Source organism: Chelonia mydas, chromosome 5, assembly GCF_015237465.2.
Source record: "Chelonia mydas isolate rCheMyd1 chromosome 5, rCheMyd1.pri.v2, whole genome shotgun sequence".
NCBI classification, from domain to species: Eukaryota; Metazoa; Chordata; order Testudines; family Cheloniidae; genus Chelonia; species Chelonia mydas.
In genome coordinates this window covers 20,301,942-20,314,909 of record NC_051245.2, presented here as the reverse complement: position 1 = coordinate 20,314,909, position 12,968 = coordinate 20,301,942, and the positions used below count along the sequence as shown (strand labels likewise).

Below are 12,968 nucleotides of genomic sequence, written 5' to 3'. Positions count from 1 at the left end.
TTCCTCAAAACCAGCTTCTCGTTGGCCTGCTTTAGGTTTCCCAATTATAAGTAGAAGCCTGTTCTCTAACAATAAGGAATTTTAAATTTATAGGCCTTGTTAGACCTCCATGCCTCACAACATCTCTATGAGGCCTTATACCAATTTTACACATAGGTAAACTGAAACACAGCACCATAAAAGGGCACTTTCCTGAAGTCACATAAGTGAGTTGCATAGCCGGAAATGGAACCCAGGAGTCCTGACTCGCAGTCACCTGCTCTAACCATTAGAGCTACTATCAGTGCAAACAAAATCAGAAACCTACGTAACAGGAGTGTGTCATGTTCTAGAGGTGTATTTCCCCACCCAGCCCTATGACAGGTGATAATGCTTTGGGTACGGTTCAGTTTAAAGCAGGGACCCATCCTCCCCGTACAATATAACACGCTTTGGGGTTTTCAGTAACACACAGTGATGCTTAGAAGCTTCTGAAAATAACTTTGCTTTAGTTGAGGATTAACTTGGCAGGTGGAAAAGGCTTATTAGTTATACAGAGTTAATGAGGTAAGTATTTTTTTCTACTCTTCTGCTCTGTTGTGATTTGCAATATTGAAATGGCTGGTTGTAAAACTCTTTTTGTCTGGCAGCATCCACACTTCTGAATTTATAGCTAAAGCTCCTGCTAATCTCCTACTTTTGTGTATTTCAGGAAGCAGCCTAAATGCCATTTATCGCTACTATAATAAAAAGGGGGAGAAGCCAAAGATGAAATGGAGCATTATTGACAGGTGGCCCACACATCCCCTTCTCATTCAGGTATGGAGTTTGTATGCAAACCATTGTGGCTCTCAGGAAAACTATCTTTCTGCTTGTCAATTGAGCAGATTCGACATGGAGTCATTGAGGGTACGTCTACACAGCAAGAGAAGACCCACAGCAGTGAGTCTCAGGGGCCAGGTCAGCTGACTTGAGCTCCTGCCAGCGGGGCTAAAAATAGCTGTGGAGACATTCAGGCTGGGGCTGGAGCCCAGGCTCTGAAACCTGGAGAGGGAGTCTCAGGGTTCAGGCTCCAGCCCAAGCCTGAACATCTACACTGCTATTTTTAGCTTTGCAGCACAAGCCACGTGAGCCCAAGTTAGCTGACCCAGGCTCTGAGACTCGCTGCCTTGGGGTTATTTTTCCTTTGTGGACGTACCCCACGAGACCACTTGCCTTAAAGGGAAACAAACTTGTTCCCTGATTTAGATTGTTTCAAAATTTTAAAGACCTCAGAACAAAAGGAATATTTCAGTTTTATGTTGTATTTCATAATATAAAATATATCTCCTATGTGCTAGGTCTGAAATTACTGGGGGCAGTGTTAGTTCAGGATTAATGTGTGGAAGTTTGCATTGCTTCCATAGGCCTCCACGTAATCAGTGCTAGTAATGTCACACTGAGATCCACAGCCTAAGGGGCTCGATTATCCTCCCATTGAAGTTCACGGTAGACTTCTCGTTGACTTCAGTGGGAGCAGAATCAGGACTCCCTTCAAAAAGAAGGCGGGGGGGGGACGGTAACGTACTTGACTGAGGGAAGAGCCTTTTCTTTTTTAAAGAGGTGGAGTGCGTGTGCTGGGCTTTTAATAATAGCACTACTGTGGTTTTGTACTGTTGTTCTAAAGTCCTTGTCTGGCATCAGGAGGTGGTACTGCTGGCCACAGTAGCTGTGGCAGAAACACTTAACAGCGTTCAGCTCCTTCCTTACCAGGGAAGATGTTAGTGGCTGCTTTTGCTGGAGAGAGACAGAGAGAGATGCCAGGGGAGCGTGAAAAGCAGAGTTGGGAGCTTTTCTTCCTCTTCTGCCTTTGTCTTTTTTGCACTTTCATGCTGGTCTCTTACTGACTAGAGTGCAAGTGACTGAGGGGAGACCAAGAGAACAGTAGTTCTTGGCGCTTGTGCATGCCGTTCACTTCTTTCACTGAGATGTCTCAGCAGAGTTTAGGAATCCGCTGTGTGATCAAACCTACCAAATGCTGCTCTCTATTAGATGGATTGCACACACATACAGCTGCGTTTTGTAAGCTAACCAACATGCATTTCTCCATGCCCAAGGGAGCCTATAAGTGAAGGGATGACTCAGCCCCTGATTGTATCATTGCAACAGAAATTAAAGTTTAATATTTTGGTAATGTTTTTATCCTATCTGTGGTGGTGGTGTTGCAATATGTCTGGTAGGGAGCTGCAGACAGACACGGCAAACTGTTTTTTTTTCCTTTTGGCCGCACCGTGTGCAAGTTGTTAAGTCAGCTTCTTTTCCTTTCTGTAGGTTACCTGGACATGTGTATCTAGGGCTAGGTTCTGGTCTCAGTCACTGCTGTGACTCTAAGGTCAGAATCATTCCCTAGTCTTCCAAGTGGGGAAAGAAGGCTTTGGTTTTCAGGTCTTGGTTAACTGAAACCATCTGTCTCCCCATGTTCTGTCCTAGCAGTTGAGCTCAGATAAGGAACTCATTCTATCAGCCCACAGATTTAAATGTCGGGTTGGGGGCAGAGCATTCTGAAAGAGGGGAACGTGATCTCCCTGTAGGTCCAACAGAGCCCAAGTTTGTTATCCTTAGGGTATGCATTTTACACAGCGGGCTTCTGTCAGAGAGAGCAGCTTGACTGAGGGTGTGTGCGCAGACACTGAATCAATTTGCTGTAATATCTTACCTTGTGTCCTGTACCTGAAGTCCAGACAGCTGACCCAATTGAGCTGAGCCTACCAATGCACTTCAATGGGTTTTGATTTAGGCACTATAATTCATTATTTACTGAACTTTTTATCGTACAGACTATCGATCAAACTCCCACTGGCATGCTACTAAAAAAAGAACCTCTGCTGTCTCGTCAGACGTTCTTATGGTGAGCTAAAGCAAAGCAGATGGGTGCCCAGCCAATTGGTGCGCATTATTTTCAGCAGATGGATGCATCTCCTGTTACCGATCTTTACTCTTTTGCCTCTCTCTTACAGTGCTTTGCAGACCACATACAGAAAGAACTGGATCTGTTTCCACCTGAGAAAAGGAAAGATGTTGTCATTCTGTTCTCGGCTCACTCGCTCCCAATGTCTGTAAGTAACATGAAGTCACTTCTGAAGTTGTTAAAACTCCGTCACACGGGGGCGTCACATTATTGGTCCGTTGGGTTGCATCTCCAGCAGAGCAGAGTTTTGAGTAGCCTGCAGCTTGTAGGCCATCAGGATTAGACCAGACGAGGAGCAAAACCTACTTCTTTGCTCATCGCTTCAACGGGAGGATAATGGGGGAGGGGGAACTAATAGTTTTTTCACCTTTCAAAAATAAATCTCTCTCCCTGAAACAATGAGAGTAGAATCTTCACACGTTTGGAATAGACCATCTAGAGTGGGAGATTTTAACACAGTGGGCTGGCAGTAACTATCAACTTCAATACAGTGGCTTCTAATCATTTTGAAAAAAAAATCAGTGGCATTGTAACACATAAGTTGAGGCTGCAGAATCTGTCTTCATTTGTGTGAAGAGGAACGATCAGGTGACGTGGCAAAGGACAATTTCATAATGAATTCTTTTGCAAAGCTGTCTTGTTCCATGAACACACATTGAAAATGCTTTCAGTACTAACAGTTCAGAGTGTACGAGTTTAGCCAAATTGTGTGTGTCATGTTTCACCTTTTAATAATGTCCATTGGGGTCTTTTTATTATTATTATTATAAGTAAAAAAAACAACAACAAAAAAACCTGGTGGAATATGTCAGTCAACTGATGTAATTCAAAACTGTGTTCTCTGATCTGGAAGTCATACCAGTGCCAGTCAGGGCTGAGATGCAGGGTACTGCTGTTTCAGAAGTATTGTATTAAAAGTAATCTTTGGTCCTTTCCTTTTGCTATTGCCTAGTGCTGGGAGACTCATATTCTTGGAATATGCTGCCATCTAGTGGTTAAGGGCAGAGGGAACAGTGGACATCAGCAGTATTGTTTATTTGCACGAAGGTAGCACTTAGAGCCCCCAACAGAGATCTGGGCCCCATTGTGCCAAGCACTGTACAAGCACATGGTGAGGGACAGTTCCTCCCCTGAAGAGCTGAGAGTCTAAATAGATAAGACAGACAAAAGGTGGAAAGGGAAAGAGAGTCATGGAGAAGTTGGGTTATCTACCTAAGGCCACACATCAGGTGAGCAGCTGAACCAGGGGCAGAACTATGACTCCTGGCTTCCAGATATTAATGTGAATTTCTCTTGCTTTTGTTTTTCCCTTATGGGTCTGCAAAGTTCCTGCTTGCTCTTTTCAGAGCTGTAAGGACACACCTCTTGTTTTGGGCTTTAGTTTCTCCCCTTTTCCTGCATTGACTTCCTGGTTACCCATCCTTTGTTTTACTGGTAAAGACAGGATGACCCATCCTTTGTTTTACTGGTAAAGACAGGATGGCATTCACCTGAATGCCCGTCAACACTGCGATTTGAATCAGCCAGTAGGAGTCACGTTGAGTGGCATGGAACATTCCTCTTCTCCGCGTGTTCCATTCCCCAACGTGTTGCTGAGCTTTCCCCCAATGTGTTTGTACTACTGTTTCACTTGAATTGAAGAGAATATAAATAGCAAACATGAGCTTTCTCCAGTCTGAGGCAGGGGATAGGACTCAGTACTCCTCGGCTTTATTCTTAGTTTTGCTACTGGATCACTCTGTGACTTGGCCAAGTCACTTATGCTGTCTGTGCCTTTGTTTTCTCATCTATAAAATATTAAAGTATGTTTAAAATATCAAACCCACAGAGGTATTATGAGGCTTAAATATTTTTAAAATGCTTTGAGATCCTCTGTTGGAAGGCAACTACATGCATGCAATAAAGGAAGCCTGTGAAATGTCAGTTTGATGCTAAAGTAATTGAAAGGAAACCATTGGTGACTCTGGCTAGTGACTGAAGACACACACATGAAATCTGTTGGGCAAGAGCAAATATTCTTTGCAATGGCTAAGATAGGCCTATTACATGTCAGACTGTGAGTTTATAACTCTCTTTAATTACTATTATTTTACTGGATAATTCAGAGTTACGTTCATTGTGGTATATGTAACTGTTAATGATTTCTGTTGTCTGCACAAACATCTGCCGTTGTGCGAGGCACAGATGCTGCAGCCAGTTGCAGGGGATACATGCACTGTGCTCACACATGGAGACTTTGCTTGCTTGCTTCCCTTCATTTAAAATGGAGTGATTGAGACTGAAAATTTTTAGATGCTCTTTGCACATGAGAAAACATAACATTCACGAAGAATGAAAGGCCAATGTTTCTGTGCTTTAGGTAGTGAACCGTGGCGATCCGTACCCTCAAGAGGTGGGAGCTACTGTCCAAAGAGTCATGGAGAAGCTCAACTTTTCCAACCCCTATAGGCTCGTATGGCAATCCAAGGTATGTGGTCAGAAGGAAGTTGTTAAAAGGCACCTGCAGCCCCTTAGTCATCAACGTTTAGGATGATCTCTTCTCTCCCAACTTTATTACAGCCTATTCCTATCTCTCCTACTTTCTGGAAGTAGCTGTGTTCCAGTGGAATGGTGTTCTTTGTGCCTGGGTGTTATCTTCTATATATATTGAACAGCCACTTAAAGTTTTTGCCACTTTGCAGAAGTTCTTGATGCATCATTCCCAAGTAAACTTCTGATAGCCCAGAAATTCTCCAGTATGCTCACCCAGTGGTGGGGATTTTTCTCTGACTAGCAGTTGGAAATGGGAAGCAAATGAACTATAATGAAGTCTGCTGAAATATTGCTTCGAGACCTTCCAAAAGATAGCTTATATGATTACATCCGTTTTTAAGGACATAAGCCCAATCCAAATAGACTTCATTTTTTTTAAAGCAGGTAACGCAGAATGGGTTGATATCTTTCTTTGCACACGACGTTTGTAAACTCCAACTGAAATGAAGGAACTTTAAGAAATGTTAGCCTCATCAGAATTACATAGTGTCAGTAATTTACATTTCTCAAATGTGTTACAGTTATGGGGGCAGAGTTGTTTTGTTCTAAAGCTAAGCAGCAAGAAAAGTATCGTGTTAGCTCAGCGTCGGTACTTTCTGGATGTTAAAGGAACACCATCAGCTTATTTAGTCTTAAAAATAGAAATTCTTTAAAGGCAGGTAAATCCCGCTCAGTAGCATGGCAGGGGAGGGTTGGAATGAAAAACAAAGGACACTTTATTTGTAGTAATTTTTTAAAATGCCCCTCTAAAAGCCAATTATCCACTCAAAATATGTTGTGTTTAATATAAAGATAAGTAAATGCAGTCTCATAGGATTCTGCTTGTTATCAGGATGGATTATCTGGGGGTCTAAACAGAGAGGCAGTGTTTCTTCATCGAAAAGTAATAGATGGAGAGATGGACAAAGATACTGCTAAAAATAATAAGATAAACAAACTAATTTGATTCTTCATTGAATAAATAGAATACGTGTAGGTTAATTAAAGGATGACAGAGGATAATTCTTGTAGAAATGAATTTATCAAGGCTTGAAGAAAGATTTTTTTTTTTCCTCCCACTTTCTCCTAGGTTGGCCCAATGCCCTGGCTGGGTCCTCAGACAGATGAAACTATTGAAGGGCTCTGTCAAAGGGGACAGAAGAACATTTTGTTGGTTCCAATAGCATTTACCAGTGACCACATTGAAACTCTCTATGAGCTGGATATTGAATATGCTCAAGTTTTAGCAAATGAGGTAAACATCACTTCAGGTCTCATAATTGCTTGGGCAATTCTGCTCCCATATTTCTTTCCCCCCTGTTTTTAGCTCCAATCTTATGGTTAAAAGTTGGTATGGGATTTGGGTCACATTCTGCTGTTACACTGGTGTAAATCTGGAGTTAATCTGAATTGGCTTCAGAGATGTTACTTTGAATTTTCATCAGTGTATCTGAGAGATGTTTTTGACCCATTTTAACTAAGATAAATAGTTTGTATGATTATCAGTAAACAAGGAGTTTGAGGAACCTGCTATCAAAGTAAAATTTTGTCTCCTTGTCATTTTAGCCATGCTGAAAAAATATTACTACATTTAATTCAGTCATTTTAGGGCAGCCTCTGAATGGTATAGAAAATGATGTTCTTCAAAAAAGATACCTGGGTATTATTTTTTTTCCATAACAGCTCTTTATTTTTCTCTCCTCTCTTGTTTTTGATCCAGTGTGGAGTTGAAAACATCAGAAGAGCAGAGTCTCTTAATGGAAATCCATTGTTCTCCAAGGTATCCGTATTGTTACTATAGTTTTCGTAGAAAAAACATCATAGCAGTCCTCTGGAAAGCTCTAGCAGATTGTTGGTTTCCTCTCATATTATTAAAAAATTCTGAGTTTGACTATTAAAAAAGAATTCCCTATACTTTGTAGTTCATAGACCACAAGCTATTTTTCTTTGTCACTGTTATTTTGTAATTGATACTTATTTTGAACTTTGTTTTGACAAAGAAACACAATTTTTCTCTCATTGTTTTCAGTCACCTATTTATTGAGATTGCCAGAAAAGCAGAAATGTTCCTTTTTAGGGCAAATATTGTGGCAATGAATTTTTAAAATCAAGGGCCCCATTGAAATCAAGGGGAAGTAATATTAAAAAAATTGGTGTCACGATACATCCCTTGGTCTGACCAATTGTTGATCTGGCTAACTTGTTAATTTGGTAATGTGTGCATGTTTTTTGCAAGTGATTCACTCACCTCTGTTTTTTAATACTCTGTCTTTCAGGCACTGGCAGACTTGGTCTGTTCACATATCCAGTCGAATGAAATCTGCTCCAAGCAGTTAACCCTCCGCTGTCCGCTTTGTGTAAATCCTGTTTGCAGGGAGGCAAAATCCTTCTTCACTAATCAACAGTTGTGATGTGCAGCATAGAAGAACACACTTGTTTTGTACAGGGAAATCGCTTAATGGTGCAACAATACAAACATCAGAAATTGCACAGATACCAATTGCACAAGCTACACAAATAGCCAACTCTAGCATTTTGGTACACTCTTCTAACCCCAGTGGCTTCAGTGGGCTTGCAGTTTTGTAACTGAGGAGAATTTGAAGTTTTTCTTTTTTTCTTTTTTATTTGAGAGATGTGGGTGGAAGAGAAGGAAGGAAGGGCTTGATGCAGTGAGGTGCTGAGAGGTCTCAATTCCCCTGGGTCTAATGAGCACTTCATAGCATCAGGCCCAAAAGTAAGCACTGAAAAACCTTTGATACAAACTGGCATCTAAAGCTCTTTGCAGGGAGTTCTTTATATGCACTAATGTCATGAATATATTCATTTCAGCCTTCCAGGTAGAGTTGTACTATTTTTTTTTTATGATACCGGTGCAGTATTGCTAACACAGTTACCGGTCATCTTCTCTTACAGATATATTTTCAGATGTGTTTTGAATTCTGATTTTTAAAAATATATGTATATATTTTTTTAAAACATAGAAGATTATTTTGGTTTTCCTGGGAGAAAAGAGATTCTGCAAAAGCCAAGACAGGCTTTGCCCCATTGGAATAGTGGCACTGTAGGTGATTTGTTTACATTTTCTTGAAACTTCCTCATTGTCTGAAGGAAAATTGTCTGTGGAGAGCATGAAGTGAAAGAAATGACCCAGGACTGAGTTATATTTTTGGAGCACACTCCACTTAAATGGAGTTCTAGATATATTTCAAACCTCGTTACTGTCAACAGCAAACACTGTAGCTGGTTGTAAGGGTTGGCTTATCCTTCAAGCCAAATGCTTTTCTCTTCTCCAAAGGGCTTTCTCTGTTTGATTAAGCAAATTCAGAAAGTTGAACTGGCTCTTCTGAGGGTTTATAGATCTGCTCTGTGCTTTCCACTGCGTCAGGACATTGTGGTTTTTGTGGGTTATCTATGGAGCTACATGGGCACAATCGATCCAGTTTAATTCATGTTGTCAATTAAAACCCCAGTGATATATTAGGAGTCATTTACATTGTGGTGGGTGTGCCAGATGAGGGGTGCAGGATGCCTCTTATCCTAACAGCTGCTGTGGGTATAAATTCCCTAACCCAGAAACAGAGTTCTGCCCTGTTACATTCTGTGGGCTATTTTTAGGGCCTGATCTTGAGCTCCTGACCCTTCTAAATCTCCATTGATTTCAGTGGGGCACTTGGATATACCAGGAATGCAGAGTCTAGTCCTAACGCTTTAAATTATGGAGATTCTATAAAATAAAGCAGTGGCTATTCAGCGCTGGCACCAGGCTTGGAGACCAACATTGTCTTTGAATGTCTCAGCTGCGGGCCACTACCCAACATTTCTCAGTTTTTGGCTTGAAATACATTCAGAATGGAATTATTACGGAGTCTGGATTAGCAGTCCCTTCGTATAGGGGCCATTCGCTCCAGGGCCAGAAGAATCCATTAAAAGTATTCTGTGGGAGAGCTCATTTATAGGCACTGGTCTAGCTGTCAGCTTCATGAATACAAATGTTTATCCTATGTAATTAGCACCGAATACTGGAGGCTTTTTGCAAATCGTTATAACATGCAGGCGTTGCTTAAATTGATGAACCAACTAATCATAAGCTGCAGAAGGGCAGGGGCTGTGATTATTAGACAATTTTACTTGCTCAGGTAATTGTGAGATGCACTTACTTTGTGCTCCTGATCCTCCAGGGATAGGGCTGTTTAAGGATAACACAAGCCCCTGTTGCCATAAGACCTTGTTTTGCTCCATTTTATGTTGAAAGAGTTGACGTTTAGGATGCTGGAGACCTAAATTAACATAACTGTTTATCAGCCAGTGGGCTAGATTTACTGGTACAGAGAGATGGAAATTACACTTCCTGTTTCAGCCAGACACACCCCCACACACCCCATGCCTAATACTCTCCCTAAGGGAGGAACAAGGTTTTTTCCACTGCCACCCCTATTTCAGCTTCCCAGAAGGTGTGTAAAGGGGAAGGCTACGTTTAAACACCTCCAGGGGCTTCATAGGAGGTTGCTGCAGGCATGCGGAATCAATACATCGTATAGCGGGCCTGCACCCTCCACTTTTTTGAACAGGTTCTTACAGTCCCCCAGCTCTTCAGCAGAAAGGAGGTCCACTGCTGCGCCCTCTTTTCATGCTGGACTGGCTGCCGCTGCAGGGTTGTGCTGGGATTTATGCCCGCGGAAGCCGGGTGAACTGAGAGTACACTCTGTCTAGCGTTCTGAGTTTCAGCACTTGTGCTGCATCTTGCTCCACGATCCACACTGTCTGGTCCGTGGGTTTGTGTAGTCTCTCGACTGCAACAAACGTCATATGACATTTTTCCTTCTTGATGTACATCCTCACACTGGCCTTTTTCCTGCTTAGTAGGGTCTGTGTTGGAGAGACTGAAAGAGTGATGGCCAGGCACTGTATAGCTAAATTTGTTTTTCTCCAGGAGCTCCAATTGCCTTTGAATTCCTTCAGTCCCAGTCAGAGTCTATTCTCTTGCTTAATATGGGGCCAGGGGGAGCACTGATATGCTCATAACTCCTCTTAGCACTAATGGGAGTTAGTCACATATGTTTCCATCTTCTTCTTTTATCCCCTTCCCTGCATCCACCCATTGCACGGATCAGAGAATAGGCCACCAAGGGCCAACTACTTCCCTCAGATGGAATCAGTGAGAGTTATCCACCTGCATTGCAGGGCGAAATTGAGCCCTAACACGGGAAAGCCTCTGGCCATGATTTGAGGAATCAGAACACCAGAGTAACAATTCTTGCAGCATACCTTGGAGTACATTTTTAACATTACACCTCCCATTATACAGAAAATTGCTTGTCTCCCAATCCCACATCTCTGCTTTGACTGTTATGGGGTAACAGAATATAGTGTATTTACAAAATTTTCCTTGTGAATGCCTCTTAAAAGCCTTGAATATATAGGTCTTCTGATATGCACTGTTACCAGCACAATTAGGAATCTACCCAAAGTTGGAAATGGAAGGCTAACTTTATGTGAACGTAATATTATACAAATTGATTGGCTTTTTATTTTCATACTGAAGAATGTAGAGGGAATATTAGTTGGCATTAATTATGAGGCATTACATTTATCCCCAGTAATAGGAGATACTCCGTTTTTATGTATGCTAACCACAAGTGGGATAATTACCAAACCTGTTCAGGCTATTGTTGCTATTAGCCCATGGTGTGGAAATCATTTAATTTCTAGCTTTTAGCAGACTAATCCTGTCTCAGTGAGTTGGTGGTTTTTTCTTTTTTTTTTTTTTAGAGTACAGTATCTCATTCTCTTGCTATTTCACACATTGTTTTGTCTGACAGACTTCATCACAGCATCAAAATTATAATAAAATACGATTACAGTTAACTAGCACTGTTACTGATTTTTTTTTTTTAAGAAACTACATTTTTTTTCTTGCATTTTAAAATAATTGTGAAAGCAGAGACACCAATGCTCATGTGAATTCCATTGCGGCCCAAGTCATTTGACTCCGTAAGTACATACTTGGAAGTATATATGGGTACAATAACCAAGAGTTTTCTGAGAACTTCCTATTTGTGTGCCTTGTCATTTGTTTAGCATTCTATCACCATCTTTTATAACTGTTGTAGCTGGAAGTTAAAATCTTCTCTTACCTATTGGTACATTTGTATGCATTCAGCTGCAGCTGAGGCACGTTTTAAGGGTTTGTGGCTACTAACTCCAGTCTTACCAGATTCTGAGCTTCTCTGGGCTGGATGAATTGGATGGGAGTTGAAGGGGTTCCCTAGCAGATCCTTGGACAATAATCTAGCTTCATGGTAGTTATAAATGGTACTCCATTTACAGAACCACAGTTCATTTTCAAGACATTGCTCAAAAGACCTATGGAGGAGAGGGCGGCTGTAAATATTTGCAGGTGGGGTGCCCAGGTTTGGCTGTGTAACAGCTATTTCATTCATAAGAGCTCAGCAACTAAATCCCAACATGTTACTTCAAAAACCAGAGGGAGAAGGGAAATAGAAGCAATGGTGTCCTGAGGAAAGAAACAGGAATTACAAAACATTTGCAAAGAATATGTTTTGGAAGAATTGCTTGGAGACTAGGTTGTCATGGTAGTTTTGCTGTCTGTCTGGATGCTGAAATTGTTTTTCTTTCTTGTGGTTGAATACAATCTCCTTAATTACCTACTTAAATAAGTGATAGCTTCCGAAAGTGGTGCCCTACTTCCACAGTGGAGTGTGGGCTTTTTTCCTAATACATAATGGGAGAAACCCTGCCTCCAGTAAAGTCAATGAGCATTTTGCTATTGAGTTCAGTGGGGTCAGGATTTTTTCACCCAAGGTATTCAGAGGCTCCTTTTAACTTCCCCCTCTATCCCACCCAAAATGTTGGAACTTAGCATGCACTGAAAGATGTGAAAGATGGTAGTTCCTTTTATTTCTTAATACCTTACATGTTCCAATGTTTGCTTTAACTGCAAGACGGGGATATTAGATTGAACAGGAACTTCCATTTAGTGTAAAATGAATTATTTGTATAATCTGATGTACCAGTTGCCATTAAGATGGATATTGACATTAAATTTTTTTTGAAAGAAATACTTGAGATGTCTTTCTGAATACGTGAAGGAAGATTTTTTTCAGACCAATATCCAGCATTCTCTGTGCTAACTTCTTTTTCTTCATGTGATAAAAAGAGAGCCTACGTGCAGCAATGTTTAACTCATCTAATCTAGGTGCCCTTTGTTTGTTGGTGGAAATAATGGCGTTTTATTCCTGTGGGGTAGCCTGGTGTCGTACAGCGGCACATTCTGTGTACATCAAGGTTGGAGTTCACTAATCAGTTTAGATGAGCCCCCCCCCCCCCAATGGTAAGTAGTGGATTCTCTATACATGCAGGTGTCTCCACATGTTTTGGTAAATCAACAATCCCTATAGTCAAAGCTGTTGATTCTGTTGGGGTAGACATTTATCCCTCTGTATATCTTTCAGTAATCGATACAATCTAGGTCTGACTTTTTCAGAGGTGTGAGCTCCCAAACTTTCACTTA

At 41.2% G+C, this 12,968-nt stretch overlaps 1 protein-coding gene across 2 annotated transcripts in view; it reads left to right on the top strand.

Annotated features, from left to right (window-relative positions):
- The window catches only part of FECH (ferrochelatase), a 29,823-nt gene extending 17,307 nt beyond the window's left edge, over nt 1-12,516 (top strand). For both annotated transcript variants that reach the window (XM_007069413.4, XM_037902578.2), the window contains 6 exons: nt 692-798; nt 2,976-3,074; nt 5,286-5,393; nt 6,528-6,692; nt 7,158-7,217; nt 7,714-12,516. In XM_007069413.4, coding sequence (XP_007069475.1) covers nt 692-798; nt 2,976-3,074; nt 5,286-5,393; nt 6,528-6,692; nt 7,158-7,217; nt 7,714-7,848 — 674 coding nt within the window. In that variant the 3' untranslated portion in view covers nt 7,849-12,516. The remainder of the gene's footprint in view (nt 1-691; nt 799-2,975; nt 3,075-5,285; nt 5,394-6,527; nt 6,693-7,157; nt 7,218-7,713) is intronic.
- Nucleotides 12,517-12,968: the final 452 nt, after the last annotated feature.